This window comes from Hesperophylax consimilis, chromosome 10, assembly GCF_061612785.1.
Source record: "Hesperophylax consimilis isolate HC1 chromosome 10, BYU_Hcon_1.0, whole genome shotgun sequence".
Classification (NCBI taxonomy): domain Eukaryota; kingdom Metazoa; phylum Arthropoda; class Insecta; order Trichoptera; family Limnephilidae; genus Hesperophylax; species Hesperophylax consimilis.
In genome coordinates this window covers 9,459,739-9,472,082 of record NC_142845.1, presented here as the reverse complement: position 1 = coordinate 9,472,082, position 12,344 = coordinate 9,459,739, and the positions used below count along the sequence as shown (strand labels likewise).

At 34.4% G+C, this 12,344-nt stretch overlaps 2 protein-coding genes across 3 annotated transcripts in view; one reads left to right on the top strand and one right to left on the bottom strand.

Annotated features, from left to right (window-relative positions):
* Nucleotides 1-12,344, bottom strand: part of LOC149420254 (metabotropic glutamate receptor 2-like) — a 710,206-nt gene that overhangs the window by 368,770 nt on the left and 329,092 nt on the right. The window lies entirely within an intron of this gene.
* On the top strand, nt 142-12,325 carry LOC149420258 (uncharacterized). The gene is made up of 7 exons (XM_089636291.1): nt 142-284; nt 856-972; nt 1,055-1,216; nt 1,435-1,703; nt 2,264-2,332; nt 3,174-3,371; nt 12,204-12,325. Exons 1-7 carry the CDS (start codon nt 214-216, stop codon nt 12,323-12,325), a joined length of 1,008 nt encoding a protein of 335 aa, XP_089492417.1. The 5' UTR covers nt 142-213.

Genomic DNA, 12,344 nt, shown 5'->3' with positions numbered 1-12,344 from the left:
TCGAAAAATCGACCACTTTTATTTTTCTGCGATTGATATCGGTCCAAAAATGGACCGATTTTTCTACCATTCGTAAAATATTTATTGTAATTATTTAAAACGTTTCCATGGCCAGCTACTTGTTTTATCGAATAGCTGATAATATATTCTCTTTGTCTATGAACTTATTCGTTGTCTTTGAAGTGTTATTTAACGAGTTTTCGCGGTTTTTTTATGGCGTCCTGTCAAAAACAAAATTATAAATTTTCAACATTCACGAAATTTTGGACTCTTCCTAAAATGCCGTAAGTAATTAATTTATTGGGTTTTTAACGCATAATTATATATCTGTGTAATCATGATTGACTTATCTATCTTTGAAATGCGTTTTTAATTCGTTTTTTTGTATTATATTGTTTTGGTTGAAGTTTTTGTGTAAGATTACGTCAACTGAAGACGTCATCTGTTTTTGATTTACAATAATGTCTTAAATACTGCACTCGCGCATTTGAAATATAGATATTCCATCACAGTGATTCAAAACAAAGAGATATATATAAGTTTTATTTGAATTGGTTCATTATTAATACAGATATTTGCTAACCAATTATTTTAAGTCATATGTCAAAAAGTTGACTCTTTTTCACATGTAAAATGGTGTAAAGCCTTCGTCACACAATAAAAATTTAGTAATTTAGTTGTAAAATTAATTAATTTGTTTACTTTTACCAAATTTGTGCAGAAACAGCTGTCGTCCAGGGAAAGGGATCACTACACAACCCAATAATTATTTTCAAATTTTATATTAGTGCAATATTTAACAAAATTTAAACATTTAAGTACTTACATTAAGTGTTTTCAATTTAAAATTTATAGAGCGGTGCTGACTGCAAGAGGAGGCAGAGGAAAAGGGAGACGTGGGGTACGAGCTGGTGCCGGACTACCTGCACGTGGACGTCAACGCAGAGCTGCAATTGCAGCCTCGTCTGGAGTGTTAGTATTTTTTAATGTTTTTTTATGAAAGTACTTTGCTGTGGCCGTTCAACTCATCATATATTTGTATTTATTTAAACAGCGACCCTGCTTTGCTACTGGTGCGAGAAGATCGCGTCAAGGCCCTAAAGGCTGTTAGGGCCCTGCCTGCTTCCATCCGGCTAGAGCTGGAAAGCCGAAAATTCAAGAAGCAGGCGGCGCGCATTTTGCTCCCTACCGCACCTCCAAGAAAAACTAAACAAAAGTAAGTAATCGTATTTAGATGCTTGGTACAATATTATTGTTTTTTCCTGACAGCGTTCCACTCTTACAGTGAGAGTTGGTAAGTTCAGCGCTCTGTGCATTTGGCACATTCAGTGCATATTTTACAGAGTTCTTATTTTATTGTTTATTTACATACTGTACTTACTGTTTCACACGTGAATGAGAACAATTTTCTATGATTTATGTAAATGTTTTCAGAATTCCATCTCCGGAGAGAACAACGTGTCCCTTTTCACAAGGGACGCCTTCACCGTTGCCACGACCCGTACCACCACCGTGGATGTCCACTCCCGCACAGACCCAATCAACGGCTCCCAATGCACCAATTATGCCTATCCGTGCAGCATCTCCCGAGCCGTTACCTGGGACATCGCGGAGTGGGGAACTCTTCTCTCCGGAAGCCGGCTATCACAGCGAGCTGTGGGTGGACGTACCATTCTACGAAGAATTGTCGGCGTTTGGGAACGGTGAGTTTATTTTTTGAAATGTCATACCAGGGGCTCAATATAAAATCAATTATCTATATTTTATATTGATATCCCTAGCACAGTTTCACTGTTGGTATATTGGCAGGAAATAAGCATAGTACTTAAAAATTCCACATAACAAACATACAAAATGTATTGTTGTTATGTCGTGGATGCATCATTACACATCTTTTTTCTGTAACGGGTATTGCAGAGTGAGAAATAAGACATGCCGAACTTCTTTGCGAGGATTACATTTGATTCACCGGCTTCTAAACGGTGTAATACAGCATTTTTTTCTTAAATTGAAAAAACACTTTCGCTTCACGGGACTCATTGTGTTGCGAGGCTGTATTGGTAGGTGGGTTTTGTAACCGGACAAATTATCATTAAAATAGGTCGCTTTACGTAGTTGGTCACTTTAAACGGATACGTTTTCCTACTAAAAGCTATGAAACCTTACTAGAGTTTACATTATCGTCACTTAAAACAGTAGACCGTTAAATGCAAAGTCATTATATCCAAATTCTACTGTAAATTTGTGTTTTCTTTTATTTCAGAGTCAGACATGGGCAGAAAAAGTAACGTGGACGAGGCAGCTGTACTAGAAGAGTCTGTACTTGGAAACCGTGAGTTATAAAACTAACTAACTTACCTTCACGCCATTTCGGTAGGCAGAGAGGATGAACCACCATGCAACTCGATCTTGGCACACACACTCTTTTCTTCATTCCATACCTACCTGACTGTGCTATTCTGACTCCTGACATTGCCCGCCTCAAGTATTTGATTAACTTTTTATATTTTTTTTTATACGAATACCTCACAAGAGCCTCAGCTGGAGCCAGTGAGACTATGGCATCCCCAATTGGGGGATGTTGTGAGGCTGAAGGTAAGTGGGGAAGGGAAAGAGGAAGATGGGGAAGTACCTGGCTATTCAGATCTAGTCACTAAACACGGCTAAAGCCATTTGGAGCAACGTTTCAATTCTGAATGGTGGTCTTACACCAGGGCGATACTGGTAGTATCTTCCACTCTGGAACGTGCCGCAAATATACTATATATTATTTTAATTATTATTTTAATTAATTAATTGTGAAATAACACAAATCAATCAAATAAAATTTATTTGCGCACGCCGGGTTCGAACCGGCGACCTTCGGAATGGCAGTCCAATGCGTTACCACTGGACTATGCCGGCCGTCAAAAGCCATTTCAAGCAACGTTTCAATTCTGAATGGGGTCTTACACCAGGGCGATACTATGGGTATCTTCCACTCTGGAACGTGCCGCAAATATAATATATATTATTTTAAATGAATTTTGTGTGAAAATAACACTAATTATTCAAATATAATTTATTTGATTTGATCCCGCGACCATCGTATTGCGAGTCATAAGCCGTACCAGAGGCAGTGGGTTATCGTAATATAGACACATTAAATTAATTTGGGTTTTCTGTTGTTTCAGAAATGGACAGATCGAGCGACGAGGATGACGAAGCGAGTGACGTCGACCACGAAGAGAGCGATGAGGATACCTTCTGCATGCCGCCAATACCTTATCATAATATTATCAACGTTTCACCTAACTCCGCTATGGCCATAGACTTTAGTAGACAAGACCAGGTAGATAGTGAGGCAATGCGTTTGATTCTGCCGCCTGAAGGTTACTCTTTCGATTGGTCTAATGATATCTTACGTTTTACTGGGATAAGGGAGACTTTCACAGGCACGCCGGGACCAACTTTCAATACCGACGAAATGGGCAAACCTGTGGATGCCTTTCTTAAAATCTTTGATGCAGATTTCGTTGAACTGATCGCGAGAGAGACCAACAGGTATGCAGATCAATGGATTGCGAAAAAACAATTTAAGCGTCATGCGCGTACCAATAAATGGGCTCCCACGAATAAAGAGGAAATGTATGTATTCTTGGCAATTTTAATGTATCAAGGTATTAGTCTTTTCCAGATCTAGTCACTAAACATAACTAAGCCAATTCAAGCAATGTTCAATTCTGAATGGTGGTCCCTCACCAGAGCGATACTCAGAATCTCACTCTATAGCGAGGCACAATGATATTATTATGTATTGATTTTCTTAAATTATGAATAAACCAATAAACTGAATACATTTTTATTATGACAAAGTGTGTAAACAATGTTTAAATCAAAATACTGCTCTTTCATTGTAACCATACAACTGTAATATTGATTTAAAAGGATATTAGGGCTTAATAAATAAATCAATTATTGGTTCCATCAATTATTTTCCCCTCATCCATTTTTTTTCGATACCTTTGCGTTTAGATATAAAATTATCACTATGATTTTATTTGCCATTCTACGGTCATACAAAGGTTTGATATATATATACAAATTTATCATCATTTTACATATTCCGATATACCCTATGTAGATTGACCTTAAAGTAGCTGTCAGTAGTGATTTTTCGTCAAATATTGGTGAATTTCATCAACTTTCAAAGTATCCCCCTGAAATATTGGCAATGTTTATATCTATGATGTATATCTCATTTTAAGCCTTATTTCCTCGTTTTGCACGTTATATAAAAACATGGTTACAAATCTCCAGTTCTAATTTACAATTATTTAAAAAGTAGCACCATGATTTTGACATCGTGAAATAGGCTCTCTGTATAATTCATCAAATGAATAAAATAAAGCCAACACGGCGACTATGCTTATTAATAATTGTAGACAGTTAATGTATCTTCCTAACGTAATACCAGTTTTTGTGGTAAATTTATTATATAGTATAATACAGTGATTTCAATTTTGACACGTCACGCACTCAAATTTTAAAAAATTATTTTCTAACCAAACTTTTGAAGAGAGCATAACGTACAAAAAATTATTTTCCCATTATATTCTTGCATCTGTGGTTATCAAACAGGCCATAGAGAACATAAAAACGTAGAAAATATTCTATAAAGATATTTAAAACTGCCACTGGCGGCAATTTCAAATCACAAAAACGCTAATTTCGCGCATTCATAAAGTTTAAGATTTTTTAATAATTTATCTATCAATTCTAAAAATATAGAATAATTATAAAAATATAGGTGAATTCATTGGCTGTATAGCACTACAATCAGTTTTATGTCTCCGTATTAAAATTCGGAGGTTTGATTTTTTTAATGTTGGCGGAAAATATTCAAATTCGTCGCCAAAAAACCGCGAGCAATCGGAGAAAAAAGTTTTTTGACGCGCGATCGTTCGAGTGGTTAAAAGAGATTTTCTTTTATTTCTCACGTTGAGATATCAACTCCATCACATTTGATGGACATTAAGTCGATAGTTATTTTTAATGTTCAACATTAAAAATAAGTATCAATAACTGAAACCAGGACTGAACCTTGATTCGTACAGCACAACGGTCATATTCTTATGAAGTTTAGAGGGACCGTTCAAATGTCATTAATTGAAAATGGCGCTTATCGTCGGCTTGATGCTTTTCAAATGTGACGGGGTTTAAAATAAAATAACTTGCTTTGGAACAGTGGATTAGCTTATAGTTATTTAATAAAGTACGTAACTAATAATGATTTTTAAGAAAAGTGTTAAATAATTGTGTTTTTTCGTTATTTTATTGTAAATAATTGGTCACGCTATATGTATGGTACTGGTAGGTATGCATTTGCAAAGACTTGGTGGATAGGATATCTCAATATCAAATACTACAATTGTTGTACCTACCCAATGTACCTATCCTAAAATGTCACCAAGACCTTAATAATTGTTTCAAGATGCCAATAAAGGTGACAGTATGCTCATTTGGAGCTCAGCAGAACTCAGTATAAAATATTATCTCACACAGAGATGATTGACGTATAATGAAGCCAAAACCGCGGAATAAAATATTGAGAGTTTATATTTTAACACTCGTATTTTGAGTCAAGCATCAAGAATGTGGCAGACTCTATGGCCGAGTGAGGTCCTATTTATTCTATTCTCCAATCTGGGCTTATCTTATGTTCTAGAATACCAGGTTTAAAATATTAGGGAATACTATCCATCAAGTTTAACGGATGCATACGCATTGATTGTCCCAAATAACATAGTTCTGAGACTGGTCCTTTGGATGTGTTGCATGGGGCTTATTCTAACTACACCTTCTGACACAAAATAATACAGTTGATTTGTAATTTTGCGACACCAACTGGAAATGAATGAAATATTGAATTGAGTGAATTATAATACTTACTGAATTATTAGACTTTCTGTAACGTCTCATGTTCTTACAGAATATTTTCTTCCTCTAAACATCATAAACACGGTATAGAAAAGATAAAGGATATTGGATTGGAACGCAAGTATACAATAATCCTCATACTTCAAAATGAAACCCCGTCCTAACTTTAAATAATATATCAATATAAATGCGAAAGTGTGTTTGTTTGTTTGTCCTTTTTTCATGCCGCAATGGAGCGACCGATCATCAGATTTAAAAAAAATAAAATTCTTTACACAGAATTTTTTCCAAAAGCTGTCCGTAAAAGTTAGTAAATAATATAAATTACTCCTTCGCGAATAGTTGCGATTTTTAATAGCGCTACCAAGACTGGTTTTCGCAAAATGATTAACATCATCGATTTTATTTAGATTCTGTTTCCAATATCATTATTGCTTCAACCTAAAATACAGAGCACAATACTATCTAATGGACCCATCGAGGTTCTCTATTGAAAACAGAAAATATCTATTTTATTATATTCTATTCCGGATTCATTCATGAGTTCAGATAAATTGAACAAAAATTGTGGGTAAAAAAACACAAACATAGATTGTGTTTTGACGAGAAGAATTCATTCTAAGGTTATTCGTGATTATTCTGCTCTTCATCAGCACTAGAAGAGTGTATGAGAGATGCTGCTAATATGGTGTCGAACAAACTTCACATTTCAATTACTTACTTGGAGTCTAGACAAAGACTAAACTGATAATAATAATAATAATAATTGGATGACTTGTATAGCGCCGTTTTTGTGCAAAATCACCTCAAGGGCGCTGTACAAACTTATAATACATTTCTAAAGTGATCTATGTTATTACTTTACTATTTATGGAGAAAATATACAGTACAATACTTACCTGGTAGGTCACTTGAGATTAACACTTAATAAACATTATCTAATTGTTTATTGGCGAAATTTAGATTCAGGATTTAGGACTTAATTGTAAAATTGAATATAACTGGACTTTCTCTTAGGAATGATATATTTAATTTAAGGGTACGACAGCTTAAAAAGGTAAGTTTTTAGTTTAGACCTGAATTCTGTTGGACTTGTTACGGATCTTAGTCCCGGAGGGAGTTTATTCCAAGCCTTCGGCCCAGATACTCCGAGAGCGCGATCACCAAACTTAGTATTTGGTTTGCGCTTAGGTTATATCAGTCTGCCTACAGCTGATGATGTTGCTGATCTAAGAGTTGACTGCCTTAGACCAGTGTTTTCCGGGACGCATAGTTCAGAGATGTAGGGTGAGGCCATTTCATTAATGGATTTAAACACCATCCTGACGGTTTCACCTCATCCTCACACTCTATAAATGCTGGCGTCCACAGGGATCGGTTCTGTCTCCGACTTTGTTTTTGTTGCACATCAATGACCTTTTGACATGTGTACCGATTCATTGCTACGCGGATGACAGTACAGTTCGTGATAGCTTTTTGTTTGACAAGCCCCCAAAGGGCACACAAACTCCAACGGCTCGGAGGGCTTTGAAGCAGAGAATGGACGGTTATCTCGAGAGTATTTCCTCCTGGGGTAAAAATAATCGAATCGAATAAAATAGTCGAATTTAATGTTTCAAAGACCCAATCCTGTCTGATTACGTCTAAAAGGGATCTAAATGATAGTCTAGTCTCCTTCAACGGAAGCAATCTTCCGAACAGGCCTTCCATTGATATGCTTGGTGTAACCATAAGTGACCAGCTCAGGTATGGGGGCTTTATCGAAGCCAGAGTAAAGCTGGCCTCTCAGAAGCTGGGCGTACTGTACAGGGCCCGCAGATACTTTAATAGTACACAACTGCTGACCCTGTATAAATCGCAAGTGCGCCCTAATGTCGAATTTGGCAGCCATCTCTGGTCCGGAGCCCCTAAATACCTGAAAAAACACCCTTGACTCTGTGCAAAAACGGGCGGTCCTTTTGATAGATTCCCCAATCTTAACAAACGGACTGCCATCTTTAGAGCACAGGCGTCAGGTAGGTATGCTGTCCTTGTTCTATCGGTATTACAATAGAAGATGCTCTGAGGAACTAGCGTCATTGATCCCTTTGGCACCGGTGCGTAGTCGGGATACACGCCAAACGCGCGCCCAACATTTGTACACGGTTGACATTTGTCACATGAGAACGGGTCGCTTCTACGATTCGTTCTTAAGTTCAACAGCTCGGCTGTGGAACGAACTGCCGGCCTCTGTGTTTCCTCCCTCCTATAACATGGGACTCTTCAAGACCCATGTTCACTCCTTCCTCTCCACAAAAAAACCCTCCACACAGCATCCCCAAAGATGACATAGGCCCTGAGGGAAATTATTTTCTTCAGGGCCTCCTGTGTGGAGTTAATATAAAAAAAATAAAAATAAAACCATCCAGCACAGTTTGTACTGGATTCTTTCAGGGCACTTGAGCCAGTGAAGGTTACGAAGGTGTTCTGAAATGTGTAAATATTTTGAAACCCCGGTTATGAGCCGTGCTGCTGCATTAAACACTGATTGAAGTTTGTCAATTTGATATTTTGGAAGGCTGGCATAAATGCCGTTGCAGTAATCTATGCTTAACAGTTGTACAGAGTTCATTGATAGATACATTTTGCTTAATTATATTGCTTGGTTGCGATGCACTACGTCGTGCATTATTTTAAATGGAGCCGCTATCAATAACAGCCCTTACGTAGATGGCGATAAGGTTTAAATTCCCGCTTAACACCATCCGCCTGTTTTGATTTATGCACGAAAAGTGCCTTTTATTTTGTTTTGTAGATGTTCAGGCATAAATAACTTAATTTGCTACATTATACAATAAAATTATAACCGAAAATGGGTTCGTAAGTAGGATATTTTGAACTTTAAAGCATTTTTCATATGCCTTATACATATTTTTTTTTTGGGCTTATAAAAAGATTTATCTAAAAAAAAACTCGATTATTTCAAAGGTCAAGTTGTATTCTACTCGCAGTATTTAATTAAAGCATCTGAAACATTTCAAGGTGACCAAATTTTCAAACCAAAAACACATGATTTTGCATTAATACGTAGTGCATCGCCTTAACGACTCTCGATTTATGTTCGTGATTTGGAGACGCCTTGGCAGCATACGCTCTTCTTTTTCTTTCCATCCTCTCGATGTCTATCGGGTCGTCTGTGATAATATATGTCAGATAATTGACGTTATTTTCCTTCCGTCTATCCATACTTGGGATGGGATCTTTTTTATATTTGAAAACCATAACGATTGATTTAGAAGTATTAAAGAGATAAAACATAATTTCAAAAAACACAATTTCATAAAACATATTCTGTGTACAAAATGGTAACCGGATAAAACAGAACGAATAGCAATAATATTTTAGGTTAGTTTAGGTTTGTTTTTTGTGTTTTGTTAATAATTTTATTCCATTTTCTGTTTAGTCCGTTTTCTGTTTACATGGAACCGTACAGTATACTTAATAATACTGAGAAAAACCATTTGGATCAACTGTGTGGAATTAATATCAACTGTACTAACTAAACACGCTGATTCCCCGCAGGGGTAGGAAGAGAGGACAGACCGCCACACAACTGTGTCTTGGCACACACTTATGATAATAATACAAATAACAATATTAATTGTTGACTAATATTCAAAATGCAAATTTTACTATACATATATAGGCCTTTTTAACGGTTTTTATTAAATATCTGTTGTACAACCTCATATTTAATTTCTTTATTACCAACTTTCATTTATGTACAATATATATATTTTTATAGAAATATTGTGTAAATATATTTATATAAATACATATTATACGTATAAGATATATTTGTATAAATTTTATGTATATATAACATAATATAAATCCACAAGCAAATGCTTATAATATAGGAGCTGTATATATTGTAAGATTCAAAATAAATTATTGTTAAACATAATTATTTTGATATGAGGGAAAGTTTTACTAATTAAACGTAAATAAAAAAATAATTCTGCATTTCAGTTGAAATTAAAACGTAAAAATATTTGTTTGGTTGTGACATCGAAAATGTTAGACCCGTATCAAATGTCATGTGCATGCATTTTTGCATGTTGTGTTGTGTTGAATTCAGTTAAAATAGTTAATTTTCAAGTGAATTTTCTCAGCTAGGTATTTGCTAAAAAAGATTCATTATATTTTACTTCTTCAATAATTTCAAAACCACTTTTTGGCGTCTTTTTAATATAAATAAAATAAACAGCTTTGTAAAAACAATTATTGAATCAAAAATGACCGACATGTTTCTGAACCAATGGTTTCTTCATCAGTATAAACATATTATAATATATTTACTTCAATATGTTTGAAATTACTTTGTGGCTTCATTTTGAATATATATAAATTAAATACTTTGTTTTCACCACTTTTAATCAATAATAATTTACTTGTTTCAAAGCCAATGGCTTCGTCGTCAGGATAATTAATTAATTAGTTGATTTCCATTTTTTATTATTTTTAATTTTCATTATCCTGATGATTAATCTATAAGCATTGAAACATATTGATAATTAACGATTAAAAGTGGTATAAACAAAGTATTTCATTTATATAATATAAATATAAGCATATTGTATTCATATCCTGATGAAAAAATGCTTGGTTTTGAAATATGTCGATCCTTTTTGTTTAAATTGTGGTGTTTACAAAGTTACTTATTTTATTTAAATTTACATTATATTTTACTTTACCGAAAATAAGCACCCGTATGACGTTCTTTCTTTCCAGAAGAGAAATAACAGAAAAAAATAACGAGATTTCTAACAGCTAAATTATTTGCAACGGACGTCGGACACGTCAAAACCGAACAAAATGTCTTATAATAAGAATTTTTATATACATTTTTTAACAAATAAAATAACCTAATACTATTGTTTTGCAAGTAAAATAAACGTATAAATAAGTATTTATGAAAAAAAATCGTTTAAAATTCTCAATTGTCATTTCTCTGGATTACTAAAATTACATTTATTTGACAGAATCAGCGGTAACTAATCATTCATCATTATTTTATGTGAAAATTGTTGAAAACTCTTTTTATCATTTTAAAGTTGACAAAAGAATATTTTGCGAAACTTTACATTTATTTTTACTTCATACTACAAAATTTGACCGCTTCTAAAGCAGTTTTTCACAAGTGTTTTTTTCGTAGAGCAATTCGCCCTAAGCATCTCTTTTGAATCATAGACAGTAAAATTTCTGAGCGCTCTTCGATCGGATACGAAGATTTTCCCTGCCAAGTTCACAGTAAAACCGAGAGATTTATGCTTTCTTCGGGAAATTTATGTTTAAACCAACATCGGTTATCGGCAGTATTTTTAAATAAAACTCCAAGGATCCAGAAATATTTCAGCGCTCGCAGTTAGCTGTCTCTTTCGCGTTTGCTTTTACATAAATGTTGTTTTTATGCCACACTCATACTCATGTTTTTTTTTACCGTCTTTGGCATGTGTAATAAATGAAAATTGTGTAAAAATAATCTTTTCGGGCTTCGACCCCCAGATTAGCGTCGAAACTTTTACTCGGTTTCCACTCTCGTTACGACTTATAATTTCGATCTCAATCAGAAAAATAACAAGAAGCAATATTAATAAATAGAAGAATACAGTAAGTTTTATAACAATAATATTATAGTGATCAATTCAAATTATTTGTTGTCATTACGAGTTAATTTACAATTTCGAATCAGAATTTACTTTTTTATTTCCTAAAGTGGGTCAAGACATTCTTAAATGTAATATTTAATAATTTTATAAACAACACAATAAAAGATGCTAAAAAAAAACATTCAACTCTCACTTCACCACGGTTTCGACTAATAAACTAAGAGTATTTTAGTATCGGAGCTGAAGAGTTTTTGTTTTTGGATATTTAAAACTGCAAAAAACTTATTTATTTCTCCACAAAGTCGTTATAGTTACTGTTACTGCTTCTCACAGACAGAAATGTATCTTATATCGCACATAGACTAAATACAACAATGATATTGCACATAAAAAAATTGTGCTTTAGTCATTGTTGTGTTATTCACACTTTGTTCTGTTAAAGGTAGGTGTGATAAAATATTTTAAGGTTTAATACGGTTTGTATGGAAAGCATGTTATAAAATTGTTTTTTTAATAAATCATGTCAGTTTGACGAACCCCTTGAATAGTTTTGAAAACCTAGGCTTGTTTTTATTGAACTCACCCTCTGAATACCGCGATATATCACTATATGGTGATATATTAACATTCCAGAGGCACAGCAGTTATGTGTTATATTCCGGAGTGGTTCCATTAATCAACGTCAACAAATCTGCTTGGAACTGATATCAGTACGAGAAGCGGGTTATGTGGAAGTTTCTGCCTCTGAAGCTTAATCTATTCGTCTTACTACTT

What these genes read in the sequence shown, in the direction of transcription:
- LOC149420258 (XM_089636291.1), top strand. Translation starts at nt 214, where the DNA reads ATGGCGTCCTGTCAAAAACAAAATTATAAATTTTCAACATTCACGAAA. An exon ending in TGGACTCTTCCTAAAATGCC is followed by an intron (nt 285 to 855) that starts GTAAGTAATTAA and finishes TAAAATTTATAG; the next exon opens with AGCGGTGCTGACTGCAAGAG. An exon ending in AGAGTCTGTACTTGGAAACC is followed by an intron (nt 2,333 to 3,173) that starts GTGAGTTATAAA and finishes CTGTTGTTTCAG; the next exon opens with AAATGGACAGATCGAGCGAC.